At 34.6% G+C, this 17,641-nt stretch overlaps 1 protein-coding gene across 1 annotated transcript; it reads left to right on the top strand.

Annotated features, from left to right (window-relative positions):
* The first annotated feature begins 11,811 nt into the window (after window positions 1-11,811).
* LOC107953354 (ASC1-like protein 1) lies at window positions 11,812-15,999 on the top strand. The gene is made up of 6 exons (XM_016888643.2): window positions 11,812-12,222; window positions 13,587-13,816; window positions 13,897-14,052; window positions 14,164-14,349; window positions 14,655-14,836; window positions 15,694-15,999. Exons 1-6 carry the CDS (start codon window positions 12,085-12,087, stop codon window positions 15,723-15,725), a joined length of 924 nt encoding a protein of 307 aa, XP_016744132.2. The 5' UTR covers window positions 11,812-12,084; the 3' UTR covers window positions 15,726-15,999.
* The last annotated feature ends 1,642 nt before the right edge of the window (window positions 16,000-17,641 follow it).

Below are 17,641 nucleotides of genomic sequence, written 5' to 3'. Positions count from 1 at the left end.
AGGTCGGATCGAGATGGGCTGGTTATGAGACACATTCCCAGAGTCGAGGAATGATTCGACTAAAGTAGAAAGAATACGATATGCTTGAGCATACATCCTTGAGATTATTGGAGGTTATCTGATGCCGAACTTGTCACGAAACCTCATACATCTGAGGTGGCTGCTGAAACTCGTTGATTTTGGAACAACTGGCGAACTTAGTTGGGGTCTGCTGTGTTGGCAACATTGTACTGAGAGATGTGCGGGGCGACGAAACCAAAAAAACCAAAATTGAAGGTTGCCTATCACTACTACAATCATGGGTTCGGTTTCACTTTTCAATTTCATATCCTCGAGTGAACCACCCATATACATTCTCATTCATAATAAGGTAAAATTTATATTAGATTTTACAATTATTATATAGATTTAAAGTATAATTTTATTTAATTAGGTGGAACCATTGGCGAGTTATGTTGAAATACTTACCGCTCTTGAAGATATACGACTTCTATTAGACTAACGGTTGGAAGTGCATGTAAGTATTAAATGATATATATATACATAACATAGTCGTTTCGTATTTAGTATTTAGTTTTATGTATATAACTAATATTTTTATCATATTCATATAATTTCAGTGGACATCATACGAGGATCTGACAATTCGGGCAGTAATTCCGGATAAATTATTTCAAAATCTAAACATTTGGCATGTTAAGGTCCCATTGGTCAACTATGCTACTGTCGAGATGCACCAGATGGATAGAGTGTTACGACAACTTAGATTCTAACAACCGATTCTCGTGACACCTGAGGTGCTCGATAATGAGCAAAAAATTGACTTACAGTAATCAGATACACATTGGTCGGTATTCTTCTCGGAATATATCAAAATTTAGAAAAGCGGTATGATCATATACCTACTCGCGAACCGATAATCGTTCCAAAGTTAGCGTACGCGCTAGATTACATGCCATGGTTTAGGATCTATGGCAAGCCATATTTGCTCTTGGAAAAGCAGAGACGTCTGTAAATCCGTGTCGAAATGGAAAAATATGGCCCTTTAAATCCAAGGAGAATGGATGACGGGACGGGCCCATCAACAGAGCCCACACAATCATCGAGCCCAACGCCTCAAGCGATGATGCCCACATTACAGCCCCTTTAAATCATGCGAGGTGTGTATCCTAGCCCTTATATGTTTCTTTTTCTCAGTTCTACACCAGGTTGGAATGGATGTACCGGTGCATCTTATTCCCCGATGACTCTAACTTAACCGATGATATATAGGCCATCATCATAGGAGGGATTGCACGAGGCACCGTCGGGGAGCTCATCTCATTTCCAATCCCCATTGCCTTATGGGATTCAAACACCTCCTTCGTGGGTGATGCAAACACATCTGCATTATTTATTCTATCAAGGTAGGTCATCCTCCCAACATCTACAACCAGAACAACCACAACCCCTATCAGAAGTTGAACCAAGGAGGAATCCAATGCGTAACCATCGACCACCCCTATGTGGCACTGAGTCCGGCTGACACATTTATTGATTTTTTAAATATATTTGTACAAACTATTTTTATATTGTTTCATTTAATAAAATAAAAGTTGTTTTGAATATTTTAAGATTAAATTTGTGCCATACATAAATGTACCATCAATTTATACCAATGGCTTGTAGTACACAAATGCGTCCCAACATTGCTTAAAGCTCCAGAATAGATACTTGAATGCTTGAACATTTCTTCTTCTTCATCCGGACCCCTTTCACCATCTTCAAGTTCGGTTGGAACAAGTTCCAGTTCAGAAAATAATACAACTTCTGCACCATCGAGGCGGGCTCTCGAGGTGGATCCACATCGGACTCATCATCTAACCCACCATCATCTGCAACGTACGAGGTACCCTCGTCGGTGGACGTCATAAAGAGTACATCATCCCTTCTTGTGGACGTTTTGTATCGTCCCCAATCAGATGTGGATTGCCAACCACTAGAAGTTAATGTCATTCCCTAGTACATATTTCCAGAATTAAACATTGGCCCACCGAGGTGTATGTCCCATCAACTGACCAAGTGTCGTGCAGGAATTGTGTATTTCATACTACCAGTAAATACGGGGGCTTCCATGTTCTGTCTCCCACTAATAGAGTGTCGGGCAGGGGTCGTGTATTCCTCTCGAACAACAGTAGATGTTGAAGTCGCAAATGCTTCATTTGGCGATAAAAATTGTACATATAACTCAAGATAGGGTAACCCGCTAGTGAGATGAGTCTGCACCATCGCCTCTAAGCTACGACCACCTTTGATATCAAATGAGTCATATGTCATGGGATCAACCGGAGCATAAAATTGATACTTAATAGACGAAACTCTCATTGGCGTCGTTCCGAAGATGTTCTGTCAAATCTATGGTCTGGTTAAAAACCAGTTGGGCTATGTTCTCCAATAAAAAAACAACGTCGTTCTCGGTGTCACGGACCTCACCATCATAGTAAATAACAACACTAATATGTTCACTCATCTTCAATTTCTATTCTGCTTAACCTCTCTAATTTTTCTTGCTGTAACTTATGCTACATGAGAAGGAAATTTGGCTCATTTATAACCTAAGGCCAAGCAGTAACTACTATAGAAAAAGAGCGTCCACGTGGGTTCAGTAATTTTGCTGACAGTGCATCCTGCTTGAAGTGTTTTTTATACTATTTTTTTAGAACCGTTTTCTCAAAATTATTTTTTTAAAAACTACTGTAGAAAAAGAGTGTCCACGTGAGAGCTTTTTTTAGTGATTTTGCTGATAGTGCATTTTGCTTGAAGCGTCTTTCACACTATTTTTTTATAACCGTCTTCTCAAAATTATATTTTCAGGAACTACTGTAGAAAAAGAGCGTCCATGTGGGAGCTTTTTTCAGTACTTTTGCTAACAGTGCATCCTACTCGAAGCATTTTTGACATTATCTTTTCATAACCGTCTTCTCAAAATTAATTTTTCAGAAACTACTGTAGAAAAAAAAAACAAAATCTTTCGTGTCAATATAATTTTTTCAAGACTCAACCCTAAACCCTTTTACAAAAACCTTAAAAACTAAACACAAAATTATTTTTTTAAAAACATAAACCCTAATTTAATTAATTTTTTTAAAAACCCTAAACCTTAATTTAATTAATTTACTTAAAACCCCTAAAACCTAATTTAATTAATTTTTAAAAAATTTCTTAAACCTTGATTTATTTTTTAAAACCTCTAAACCTTAAACAAATAAAACCCTAAATTATTTTAACAAAACACTAACCTTAAAACCTTAAACCCATAAACCATAGGCACTAAACATGCAAATAGCCCTAACCTTAGAAAAACACGGGCTAAAACGCATCCTTGAGGGAGTGTTTTGCCATGTCAGCAAAGCGCGTCCACGTTAGCGTATTTTTTGCTGACATGGCAAAATCGCTCCCTCAAGGACGCGTTTTGCTACAATTTCCTCTTAAAACACTCCTACGTGGACGCGTTTTAGTGTTTTCTGTCCATTCCGGTAAATAATGAAAAAGTGACCCATTTCCGTAAATAAAGTAGGAAATGGGCTTTTATTGGTAAAATGATCTTATAACTTTACCTTTATGTGAACTATTGAAAAATATATATCTTTATAATAATATCAGTTATGATGTGAGTGTGGCCACATCATGTGACTTGACAAGAAGCATTCGGGATTGATCTAAACTCGAGGAGTCCAAATGTAAGATGAAATCGTTCAAAACTCATGCAGTGTTTGTCTGTGGGCTTTTTAAGGTCAAATCGTCTATCTCATTTTACTTATAATTATACAACATTTATTAATTTTTATTTAGTATGAGTAATTAATATGTTTCTTAAGTGTTTTTAATGTTATTAGCTTTTAATTAAGTTAGTTGTTAGTTTTAATTATGTGTTAAATGCATCTTGAGAACTAGTTATTAATTAATATCTTGCATTATTTATCTGCATCTTTAAATTGCATTATGTGTTTTACATTTAATTATGTCATGCATTATGTAACTTATTTGTTTATTTAGTTTGCATCTTCATTAAGCCTTACATTTAAGCATCTTATTTGTTCATTTAGTTAAAGCATGAGTTAGTTTCATAAGTGTGTGAAGTGTGTTTATTTTGGTTGTTACTTTTTATGCGTAAGTTATAGTATGTTAATTTTCATTATTAGTAATGTGTTTTAAGTTGAATAAGAATATGAAAAGTTGTCAATGCTCAATAACTAATTAATTGTCTTGTAGGTGGCTGCTCATATGGATCAAGAATGACTCTTCAAGTCTTTTTCGGTTTCAAGCACTCAAAGTTCATTATGGTGGCTGTTCAAATGGACCAAGAGTGGCATTTCAACTTCTGATCAATTTTGGTGCACTTAAAACTCAATCACGGTGTCAATAAAAGAGATGAATACTCAATCATTAAGGCATTCGGTTTTAAGGGAGATGAAGGGACTACAAAACAACACAATTAAGGAACATTAAGCCTTCATCAAAGTGAAGAGACATTACTTTTCAACTACATTTGAATCAAATAAAAAGACATGACTCTTTGGCTGCTCACTGTGAGTTATAACCGAAATTAAATGTTTGTTTTAATAGTTAGTTGAATGCTAAATTTGAAAAGCCCTTTGTGGGAATTTGAAAGGTCATTTTGGAGGCTTATAAATTTCGGCCTAAGTTACTTATGTAAGGTTAGGCTATGATCAATGAATATACATTTTGTGAGATTTTTCTCTTGAATTCTTAAGAACATACGAACTGAACTTATCAAGGCTTATTGCTTTGTGGAATTCTTCTTTCTTTTCTATACCTTTGGTTATTGTTTCTTTCATAAACAACGGGTCGGGGTCTATTTGAATTTAATTTCTTATTTTTAATTGTTTGTCATATAGAAAACGGGTCACGTTCTGTAACGTTGTTTCTTTTCTCGTACAAGCCTTTGTTTTCAAGATTCTTATCTTATTTCTTTCGAGTGACTTGTAATTTCTAAATCTAAGTTAGATCGCGATACAAATTTGGACAGAAATAACATATTAGTTTATTAGTGTATATATAAACTTTAGACCAAATTCAAATATAACCAATGGTGAAACCATAAATTTTTTTAATGGGGATGATATTAATTTGTAATTTTTACGATAGCAAAAATACAATTTCACCATTTTAATAGCATGTTATCTTTATAATTTTTAAAGGATGAAATCAAATTTTTATATTTTTAGGGGAGGTTAAAGTGTAATTTTACCTTTACTAATTTAAAATTTTAAAAAGATTAAATAGAAAATTTTCCATTTTGGGAGGGTGGAGCCTCTGCTAGCCCCCTAGTTTCGCCCCAAACTATATTATTTTATGTTCAGATTTTGTTACATGCGTAATTTTTTTTTAGATTTTATATAAGAATAATAATATTTCTTACTTTGTAAATGTAATGAATTTTTGGTAATTTCACAATTAAGTTGATTTCACCTATCGAGTCAATCAAACATATCTTTATACTTGTAAATATATTATATTTGAAACAATGAAACTCTAAAAAGAATAATAGAATAAAGGTTAAAATATGCCATAAGAAACTTATACTTTTATTTTCAGAAATTTAATCTCTTGACTTTTCAAAATTTAAATTTCAGGCCTAATTGATACACTATTGATTTTTTTTGTTAAAATCATATTCTTTATAATATTATTTTTTATTTACATGGCTATCAAATGAATATTTTTTTATTTCAAAATCTCATGTCAATAATGTAATAGGCCCAATTTGCCCGGGCCAAAATAAGACATAAATAAAACCAATAGAAAACAAAAAAAAACCAAAGTCTAAAATAGTCCAGTTACAAACTGAAGACCCACTAACTTAACCCTAGCCCAATTACAGAGGCCCAACAATTAGCCTAAACCAAAGTCAGAAACCCTAACAAGCCTCAGCCGTCGCAGTAGGAGCCCGACTCCTCCTCCCACGCGCACCTCTGCACGTATGTCGCTTTCCACGTCACCGTACGGCCTCCGTACACCTGCACACAACGATCGCAACAAGGCAGAAATCGACAGCAAATCAGAGAAAACCAGGCAGAAAATAAGAAAATGTAAAAATTAGAGGGATTTTGGGTTTTTCGTTTTTCGGTTCGGCTATAAGGGAGGCCGATTGGAAATCTGTAAGGGGGTTTTTTTTCTTTTTTCCTCTACGCACAATATCAATACAAAAAAAAGCAAAAACTGAGTTTTTTTTAAGGTGATTTTTCTTTTTTCTTTCGGTTTTGTTCTGGGTTCTTTCTTTCTGGCTTCATTAATCGCATAAAAAGGAAAATACAGGGAATAAGGGACTTACCTGGCCGCCGGATCTCTGACCATCTCCGTCGCAATCGGAGTCTTGGCAGAGGTCGAGGGCGCAAGAGCAATGCAGAGAGGAGAGCATTTGAGCTCTCTGTTTTTTATTTTTCTTTTATTTTTTCTTTTTTTCTTTTCGTTTTGAAAAGTGAAATGGTGGCTATCAAATTAGGGTTTTATTTTGGCCCTTATGTGATGTATGAAATGACGCCGTTTGGAGTCTGATCAGTGACTCCAAAACGGCACCGTATTGGCCCAGACCCGAAATTGACCCGATCTAGTAGCAGACCCGCGTGTTTTTGCTTGGAGGGGCTAATTGCATGTTTAGCCCCTCCACTTTTGCGCCTTATCGCAATTCCCTTCGCCTATTTTACATTTTGGCCCCACGAATTTTCTACACGTTTCATCTTGGTCTGCGCTGAAACAATGCGCTTTAGGGCCGGGATTATTTCCCAGTCAGTCCCTATCTTCTGAAGTGCGTCCCAATTCAGTCCCGAACCACACTCTTTTTGTTTATTTGCGATTTAAACCCCAAATTTTTGTTCGTTTCCAGTTTCATCCTTGGTTCTTTAATCTCTTTTATTTTTTTATTTTTCTTTTAAATTGCTCTTGTTTATTATTATTAGTTTCGTTTGTTTTGATTTCATTTTTATTTGCTTTCTAAACTGTGTACTTTTTTCTGATATATATTATTTCATTTAAATAGTTTTATTTCATTTTATTTGTTCAAGCTACGATATTTGGGGCACCCAATCCTCATATTATTTGTTGTTCTTGGAATACCTTTTTTTTTCCAAAATATTACATCCCCAATTAATTACTTTGTAATCCTTCTTTACTATTTTCGATAATTTGTTCTTTCGAGCTATGCTCAGAACCAACTTTATCCTTATCCATTGTTATAACATTTCTTTGCAAACATGTTGCTTTGGAATAATAATTAATGGACTAATAAAACTTTCACAAAGGAAGTTTTGCATATTATTCTGAAAAGTTTCTAAATAATATAGGAGCCTGAAATAGGACTATTGTTTAGAACACACCAAATTTAAATGTTGGAAATTTGAGAAGGAATAGTCTAAATTTGGACTTTCTCTTTGGATTTTTGTTGTCAAATGCGTTGATTGACAAGACGCCATGTTGGTGACAAAGCTTACATAAACAAGCAAGCAATGATCATCAGGCAATAGGAAGAGGTTACCTTGGAGAAGAGAACCTTCATTTGCACATGAGTACGACACCCTAGGAATGATGTAAGGAACCAGAACGATGTAGATCATGTATCCTTGATTTGGATAAGAGAGGATTGAGGGAAAGCCATATTTCTACCATTGGATTACAGTGGGAGAATGATGGTACAAATTGTGCGCCCTAATGGATTAAACTTTGAGGCTTACAGTGGGGGGCAACCTGGCTAAATGTTTTTTCAGAAAAGCCAGTCAAGCGAGAAGGCGTTGTAGCACGTCAGTCACAAATCCTTAATAAACTTCGAGTAATGACAATCTAAGCGGGATCATTCTCGGAAGAATAAAATTCTGCATTCATGTAAACACCATTCACACATGTCTAGTTAGGAGCATTTGATTCATTCTGATCATGCCATCCTAATCATTAGGCATAATTAGGTTCATTATACAGGTCATGTTCCCCAGAGAACAGATCAGTGAAAATCGAAAATAAAGCCTTGCCTCCATCGGTTGTAGTGGAGATAGTTAAAGATAGCAGATCTTACTTTTCTGCGTTAACAGCGAAGCAGATCGAAAACAAAGCCTTGCCTCCATCGGTTGCAGTGGAGCTGGTTAAAGATAGCAAATCTTGCATTCCTGCGTTAACAGCGAAGCAGATCGAAAACAAAGCCTTGCCTCCATCGGTTGCAGTGGAGCTGGTTAAAGATAGCAGATCTTGCCTTCCTGCGTTAACAGCGAAGCAGATCAAAAACAAAGCCTTGCCTCCATCGGTTGCAGTGGAGCTGGTTAAAGATAGCAGATCTTACCTTCCTGCGTTAACAGCGAAGCAGATCGAAAACAAAGCCTTGCCTCCATCAGTTGCAGTGGAGCTGATTAAAGATAGCAGATCTTGCCCTCCTGCGTCGACAGTGAAGCAGATCGGAGATTACAAGTCCTATGTCCCTGACCAGCAGTGGGATAGGTTGGAAATTACAGATCTTGTCTCCCTAAACAGTAGCGGAGCAGATCAAAGACGACGAATCTTATCTTCAAGTGTAAGGAAGCAGATTGAAGCCGGTAATTCTATCTCCTTGAGATTACAGTAGAGTGGATTAAAAAGATCTTATCTCTCTGAAGTTACAGTAGAGTGGATCACATCAGGTCTTATCCCCCTAAAGTCACAGTGGGGCAGACTGAAGAAACAAATGTTATCTCCCTGAGGTTGCAGTGGAGCAGATTGAATTCGATAATCCTATCTCCCTGAAGTTGTAGTGGAGCGGATTAAAGTAATAGTTCTTATCTCTCTTGCCGACTAGAGATAGAAAATTTTGTTCTTTCCAAAGTTACAAGGTACGAATCCTAACTCCCCGGCATTGCGGTGGAGTAGATCGAGGCACCAATTCCTATACCTCTGAAGATGCAGTAGGATAGAATGAGGCAACTCGAAGAAGAAGAGCACCAAAGTCCAAGCACGACCGGACAAAATTGGTCCTCTTTAGTCTTTGCTCTATTCTCGTTACACGACAACAAGCAAAGAGGGGTAGCTGTAATAGACCCAATTTTCCTGGGCCCAAATCAAACATAAATAAAACCAATAGAAAACAAAAAACCAAAGTCTCAAATAGTCCATTTACAAACTGAAGACCCACTAATTTAACCCTAGCCCAATTACAAAGGCCCAACAATTAGCCTAAACCAAAGTCAGAAACCCTAACAAGCCTCAGCCGCCGCAGCAGGAGCCCGACTCCTCCTCCCACGCGCACCTCCGCACGTATGTCGCCCTCCACGTCACCGTACGGCCTCCGTACACCTACACACAACGAACGCAACAAGGCAGAAATCGACAGTAAATCAGAGAAAAATGGGCAGAAAATAAGAAAATGTAAAAAATAGAGGGATTTTGGGTTTTTCTTTTTTCAGTTCGGCTATAAGGGAGGCCGATTGGAAATCTGTAAGAGGTTTTTTTTTCTTTTTTCCTCTACGCACAATATCAATACAAAAAAAAGCAAAAACTGAGTTTTTTTTAAGGTGATTTTTCTTTTTTCTTTCGGTTTTGTTCTGGGTTCTTTCTTTCTGGCTTCATCAATCGCATAAAAAGGAAAATACAGGGAATAAGGGACTTACCTGGCCGCCAGATCTCTAACCATCTCCGTCGCAATCGGAGTCTTGGCAGAGGTCGAGGGCGCAAGAGCGGCGCAGAGAGGAGAGCATTTGAGCTCTCTGTTTTTTTATTTTTCTTTTATTTTTTCTTTTTTTCTTTTCGTTTTGAAAAGTGAAATGGTGGCTATCAAATTAGGGTTTTATTTTGGCCCTTATGTGATGAATGAAATGACGCCGTTTGGAGTCTGATCAGTGACTCCAAAACGGCGCCGTATTGGCCCAGACCCGAAATCGACCCGATCCAGTAGCAGACCCGCGTGTTTTTGCTTTGAGGGGCTAATTGCATGTTTAGCCCCTCCGCTTTTGCGCCTTATCGCAATTCCCTTCGCCTATTTTACATTTTGGCCCCACGAATTTTCTACACGTTTCATCATGGTCCGCGCTGAAACAATGCGCTTTAGGGCCGGGATTATTTCCCAGTCAGTCCCTATCTTCTGAAGCGCGTCCCAATTTAGTCCCGAACCACACTCTTTTGTTTAGTTGCGATTTAAACCCCAGATTTTTGTTCGTTTCCAGTTTCATCCTTGGTTCTTTAATCTCTTTTATTTTTTTTATTTTTCTTTTAAATTGCTCTTGTTTATTATTATTAGTTTCGTTTGTTTTGATTTCATTTTTATTTGCTTTCTAAACTGTGTAATTTTTTTTCTGATATATATATTATTTCATTTAAATAGTTTTATTTCATTTTATTTTTACGTATTATTTATATTAAATCATTTTTGTTTATATGTATTATTTTAAATTTTCTTTTCTATATGACATTCCAAATTTTTTATACTATTTCCTTTAAGATGTATTATATTTTAATTATTTTAAAATTGTTTGGTACCCTTTTCGACTTTACTATTTGTCTTAATTTATTTATTATCCATTTCAAGATTTCTTATATATTCCTTTTTATGCTTTCATGTGTACATATATTATTATTTATCTTAAAATTTTTCATATATAATATTTTTAAATTGTTTTGTATATGATTGATTTTTTTAATTTTCTTTTTATTTATTCTAATTTACTTTATACTGCTCATTTCGAAGTTATATATCTTATTTAATTTACTCATCCTTTTTTTTATTAATATTGATGTTTAAATAATGTATGTTGAGTGATTATTTTCATTGTGTGTGCCATTGGTGTAATTTTATTCATGTATCATTACTCTATGTTTATTATTGTATTGATTAGTTCACGTCCTTGTATTGTAAATTAAACTCCGACATAGTTATCCAACTTAGATTGCTTTATTTTATTCTAAGTAAGATAAATGATATCCTTCAAATAGAATACTCACTATTCATGATTCTCGAGAGAATTGTGCCCTAATTTACTGGGCTTCAATTTTTCTGATGAATTTAGATAGCCGAGTATCTCTTTTGTAATAAAACCTTATGACATAAATAAATAGCTCATTCTCGAGGATTCGATACGTGGTTTCCTAACGCATTGGATATGACGTATTGTTTTCTTGAGACGAGGATTTTACTAACAAATGGAAATAAAGGCAATATTCGATATTTAGGAATTTGGTGAAATCGAACCCTAACTTACTGGGTTTTGATTTTCTCATTTGACCCAGATAATCGGATATCCTTCTCAAAATGCATAGGTTTTAAAAGACGAGAGATAAATTTAATTTTGAGGATTTAAAATGTTGCACTCTAACTTACTGAGTGTGACGATTTATTTCTTTGAAATAAGTGAATCCCATCGTCCAATTCATTTTATTCAAAATAAAAGGATCGTATTTTTAAAATCTTTTCAAAACTTCGACATTAAGACATTAAACAATCGATTCGGTACCAATTTTGGGCGTTACGAGGGTGCTAACCCTTCCTCGTGCGTAACCGACTCCCGAACTTGTTTTCTCGAAATTCGTAGACCAAAAAAATTATTTTTAATGGTGAACCGGTCACACCTTAACAAAAGATCAGTGACGACTTTCCATTTTCATTTTTAAGTCGACAATGAAACTTTTTTTTATTTTTTTCAAAAAAGGTGGTTTCGACAAATAAATTTATTAGTATTTGATTGGTTGGATCTTCAAACTAAGGGATTTATGGCATATTTTAAACTAGGATAAAATGAATATCTAAAACAATTTTTTATTCAGAATATTTATATTTATTTATTTAAAAACTAAATAATATATCCAACCCATACCTTCTGCAATTTGCAGGCTGCCAGAGTCGAAATTTCTATTCTCTGTGGGTCAATCAATCTTCACTGATGCATTATTTTTTAATTAAATTTTTGCTTTTCTTTTTGAGAAGTAGGAAGGAAACATGATATCGATTTCAAAAAATTAAAGTTGAAAATGGCTCTCTCTCAATCTCAACCACACCTCATTTCACCCCATTCGCCAAAATAAGAATATTTTTTTCAGTTTATCCCTCTTTCTCTTTCAATTTTCTTCGAAAATAAACAGATGGGTCTTTTTGGTTTGCTTAGTTCCATCAACTGGGACTCTGAGTTTTACCCACAGCTCACTGATTTCGTTTACCTCCCTTTCTTTGCTCTTTTCTTCCTTTCTGTCAGGCTTTTCCTAGACAAATTTATCTTTGAGGTATTTCAACTTTTTTCTTTTTCTTTTTTTTTAATTTTCATGTTTTCTTTAACTTTCATCGTTGATCATTTGTAGTTTATGGTGGAATTGCTTTCCATGGAAGAAAAGAACTTGAGTTGACTTTTGGGGGTTTGACTGTGCTATAGGATTCTTTTTTGTTTGAGTGAATTAGGGTCTTAGGCCTTTTTTGGTGCCAACTGATTGTAGTTTGATAATATATGTTTGGCACTTTACTTAGACTTTGAGCTCTCTGTTAAGAGTCCCACCTTGTGTAGTTCATGTGTGGATTTTCTCGGCTTTATTCGGGTTCCGGTTAGTTAGGTAGTTAATTAATGGTAGAATTATATAATTTAGTACTTGTAATTATGGATTCTTATTGGAATTGTTAGTTAGTAGTTAACTAGTTGTAGAATTATTTAGTTTAGTGCTTGTAATTATTGATTCTGATTGCAATTGCTAGTTAAGTTAATTAGTTGTAGAGTTATTCAATTTCGTGCTTGTAATTATTGATTCTGATTGGAATTGTCGATTTAAGTTGTAACTTTGAATATATTTCTCTATGTGTGTGTTTGTTTGATGTATAAAAAGAACTGTTTAGATAATATTGGTTAAAATGACTCTATAACTCTTAACTTTGAGTTGAAACTTAACTTTTGGGAAATCGGGTTTGAACCATAAACTGCAATGATGTTCATAATGTTCGTAGTAGTTCATAAATAATAGAGATTAATGAATGTCCAAAACTTTTACAATCATATTGGGTTTTACTTCTTCTTTTTTTGTACTTATTAGAAATCACAGTTCTGCACATTTCTCAACTTAATAAATTATTTTTCTAGTTTTAATGGACTTGGAATGACAATCTTTGATTAATTTTTTCAGTTCTGTTCAACTCATGTTCAAAATCAGTTTGATTTTGTTTAATAGTTTCATCTATTTCTTGTAACGGAGTTAGCTTTCTAGGGTTTTAAGCGATAAGCATTGTTTTCCAAATGCTAACATGAAAATTTGATTATAAGAACAAACTTGTGTGTTTCCATATGATCATTAACATTATGGTCTGAAATGCCTTGTTCCAAAATCCATTCGCCTTTCAATTGAAAATGATCGGCGAGGATGATTGCTGTGATACTTAAAAGCATCTAGACCACATCTAGGACCTTTTTTCTGTAATCGGTTTGCTTATGTTTGAATGATTTTGACAATATCATGAAAGAGTAACAAAATATTACTGGTTCCTGGTAAAAATTATTGAAACCTACATTTCTGAATGGTGGCTCTACATCTTATCTTTTGCTATTTACCTTTTTTTTTTTTTTTCTAAAGTTTGGTTGATGTTAAGTAGCTGTTAATATTTGGTGCAGAATTTAGCTAAGAGACTGGTCCTTGGTAAAGGCCACACCTTACATGATGTTCAGAAGCATGATAACAGGAAGAAACTCAATAAATTCAAAGAGTCAGCATGGAAATGTGTCTATTTTTTTTCATCAGAGTTATTATCTATATATGTTGCCTATGGTGAGCCTTGGCTTACCAATAGCAAGTACTTTTGGGAAGGGCCTGGAAAACAGGTTTGGCCTGGTCAAAAAATTAAGTAAGCTCACAAACTCATGTAGTACTAACTTTTGATATTTGACATGTGAGCCTTATAATTTGCTTGTTTTTTATGCTAAGATTGAAGTTAAAAGCATATTACACATATGCGGGTGGGTTCTATACATACGCCCTATTTGCTTTGATTTTTTGGGAGACAAGACGTTCAGACTTTTTGGTGACCATGGTTCACCACATAGCAACTATAATTCTCATTGTTCTATCTTACGTATGCAGGTATTTCTGAGTTGAGTTTATTTATGATTGCTTATCAAGGATTAATCAATTTTCGGCTTAAGTAAATATTCCATCCTTTTGCCTTTAACAATTTCATTCTGCCTCTTGCAGGTTTGCTCGTGTAGGTATAGTTACTTTAGCCCTTCATGAAGGGAGTGATGTGTTCCTAGAAACTGCAAAGATGTCAAAATATAGTGGCTTGGAATGGCTTGCTAGTGTCGCATTTGTTCTTTTTGCTCTCTCTTGGACCATTCTACGCGTGTCATTATTTCCATTCTGGATAATCCGGAGTACAACGTGAGCCTTTGTCTCAGCTTATCTGAAGCTTTTTAAATATTTTTAGGTTTATCTCTGTATTTGGTGCCTTAGTTTATAACATCCTACAGAAAACATTTTTAGGTTTATCTCTGTATTTGGTGCCTTAGTTTATAACATCCTACAGAAAACATTTAATGGTTTGCTTGGTGTGCCGATAATGGAGACCTTTCACTGTCATTGGAAAAGTCCCTAGTTCATCCTCTTTCTCATTTAATGTTTTTCTTTCTTTGGTAGGAGGTTAATCCCTTGCTTTTTTATTTCCTTTTTGAATTTACTTTTGACAGCTATGAAGTTCTTTTAACATTGGATAAGGAGAAGCACATGGTGGATGGATCTATATACTACTATTTGTTTAATACTCTTCTTTTCTGCTTGCTTGTTGTTCATATTTATTGGTGGATCTTGATGATACGAGTGATTATGAGACAAGTCAAATCCGGCGGACAGGTTGATGATGTTCGATCAGGTATGAACCTTCTAGGAATGTTTCTAAACTGCCGGTAGGCTTAGAAACACAATTTTAGGTAAAGAAAGAAAATATAATGAGAATGCACAACTTTTTCTTTCTTTAACATCATTAGGGGAAAGGAATAGATATTCAATAGCAAGAATAAGGGAAAATGATCTTTAAAGTCTTAAGTAACCTTTTTCTGGGCTCATATTTATAGATTCAAATATGTCAGAGGTCCCTGTACTCTTCACAAACAGAATTTAGTCCATGTACTTTTATTTTCAGGAATTTAGTCATCAGCTTTTCAGATTTCAAAATTTAGGGTTTAATTTTTAACATTTGTTTGTTTGTTTAATTTGTTGGTTGACATTTTGAAGTAAAAAAAAAATTCATTTGGTAGTAATGTAACTAAAAAAATGGGTTGTAATGAACTTGAATTTAACAAAAACATTTTAACAGTGTTAATAGTTGGACTTGTTTTGAAATCTGAAAAGTAGGACTAAATTCTTAGAAATAAAAGTATAAGGACTAAATTCCAAATTTATGAAGAGTACAAAGACTCATGGCTTATTTTAACCGTATATTTATGTTCAAACTTAGTAGGTTAGGGTTATTGTTGTTGGAAAATTGTATGTATTTATATGTTCAAACTTGATAAAAGGTAGAGTTCACCCAAAAAGGGACCGAAGTTTATCTTAGATGGCATGAGATTTGAGAACGGGGATAATTATTCTGCTGATATTATAAAACCATTTAAGCAGCTTGTTTTGTTTATATTCCTAGTCAAGTTTGTTTCGGTAGATGAATTAGGACAAGGACATTAATTACATTATCTTATAAATCCCAAGTCTGAATGTCCTGGTGTTCTGCAGATTCTGAAGGCGAGGATGAACATGAGGATTGAGTATGAAAGATTGCAAACCACCATATATACTTGTTCCCCAAGGTATTTAGGAAATCATAATTTTCAATACTTTGTAAAATGTAATTTTCTTTCAATTCTACATATTTCCTATTGTTGATGAAATTAATGCAGTGTTGTACCTTTTCTTTTTCTCTTTTGTTTTTTTCCTCGTACACACGAACGGTGACGAAAGGCATGGTCATCTTTTTATTTATTCGTTTATTTCTAGTTGTAAGTTGAATATATGTTCAATCTTGAGGGTTGATGTTGGTTATCCATACTTCTTAGGCTAAGAACGTATATTGGACTTTGCCTTGTTGAAGAGGACAGCTGCACAAGGGAAAAGGAAGTCAAAACAGCCTTTTAAAAATAAGAGATGGTAAAAGATTTCTAAGAGTATATTTGGGAAAAACTGATGCTTGTTATTCAACTAAAGATCAACCTCTTATATAGGCTTTACAAAGCAACAAATCTCAATAGAAAAAATCATATCTCAACAGAAAATCATAACAAAAACAGAAATAATAAAGGAAACAAACTAAGCACAACTCAACCAAATCTAAATTTAAAAAAAAAAAACTAATTTTGAATCATTCTCCTACACTCCCCCTTGATTCAAGCTTGTACACACCAAGTAAGGCTCTAAAATAACAAAACTTCTCTTTGGACAATGACTTGGTCAGTACATCTGCCAGCTGATCTTGAGTGTTGCAATATTCTAATGTTATCTCCTCCTTTGCAATCAGATCGCGTATAAAATGATAGCGAATGTCTATATGTTTCGTTCTGCCATAGAATGTTGGATTTTTTGTCATGGAAATAGTTGCTTTGTTGTCACAAAATATTTTCGTTGCTCCTTTTTGCTCATGTTGAAGATCTGCTAACACTCTTCTTAGCCAAATGGCTTGACAAGCTGCTGAGGTTGCTACTATATACTCAGCTAGGAGTATATTTGGGAAAAACTGAAGCTTGTTATTCAACTAAAGATCAGCCTCTTATATAGGCTTTACAAAGCAACAAATCTCAATAGAAAAAATCATATCTCAACAGAAAATTATAACAAAAACAGAAAAAATAAAGGGAACAAACTACGCACAACTCAACCAAATCTAAATTTAGAAAAAAAAAATTAACTTTGAATCATTCTCCAACATGCCTTCCATTGTCATCCTTAGTTTGAGCTCTCACCATGCCGTAAGTTGCTCGATTCCTTTTCTTTATACATATCTCTTCTTTTGGGGTGTACAAAGAAAAAGGTTTTGTAAATTCTAGGATTCTAACTTCAAATTTGCTTGATGCCACCTTTATAAGAATATTTCATGAATCAACTGAGTTAAACACTGAATTCATTTGACATCGTATCATTTTGTTTCTATTCACCTTTCTTGGAGAATACTGGAAGGTCTCCATTTGGTTACTTTGGTGTCTTGGATTGTTGTACTAATGGTTCCGTAGAGTGTTTAAAAAGCACCAAGGCTAGCCAATGGCAGGGCTTAAACTTTTAATCTAGCTAGTTAGATGAATCCATGAATCTTGACGAAAAAATGGGTGAAAGTATCAAGGAGGCCTTTGTATTAAAAGTTAAAATGTCGTATAAGAGGGTATTTCATAACTTATATACTCCCCATTGTCTTCATTAGTCTTTGTTTTCCACTTCTTTCCATGTTATAAGTAAGTTATCATAGTTTTTGTTTTCCACCTCTTTCCATGTGCTGGGTAAGTTCCCGTGTCTGTTTTACTATCCATGAAAACCTTTCGAAATTCAGGACTGCATCTTCCAAAACAACCCCTACCTTAGGATTCGAATCTAAATTCTCTTTGAAATCATCCCAAAATCAAATGACCTGATTGTCTTTACAAATATATGTTTATGGCAGCATCTCCGATGAAGCTTGATTATACATTAGAGCATAATA

This window comes from Gossypium hirsutum, chromosome D07 (assembly GCF_007990345.1).
Source record: "Gossypium hirsutum isolate 1008001.06 chromosome D07, Gossypium_hirsutum_v2.1, whole genome shotgun sequence".
NCBI classification, from domain to species: domain Eukaryota; kingdom Viridiplantae; phylum Streptophyta; class Magnoliopsida; order Malvales; family Malvaceae; genus Gossypium; species Gossypium hirsutum.
Note: the sequence above shows the minus strand (reverse complement) of the source record. Positions and strands in the feature narration are given on the sequence as shown.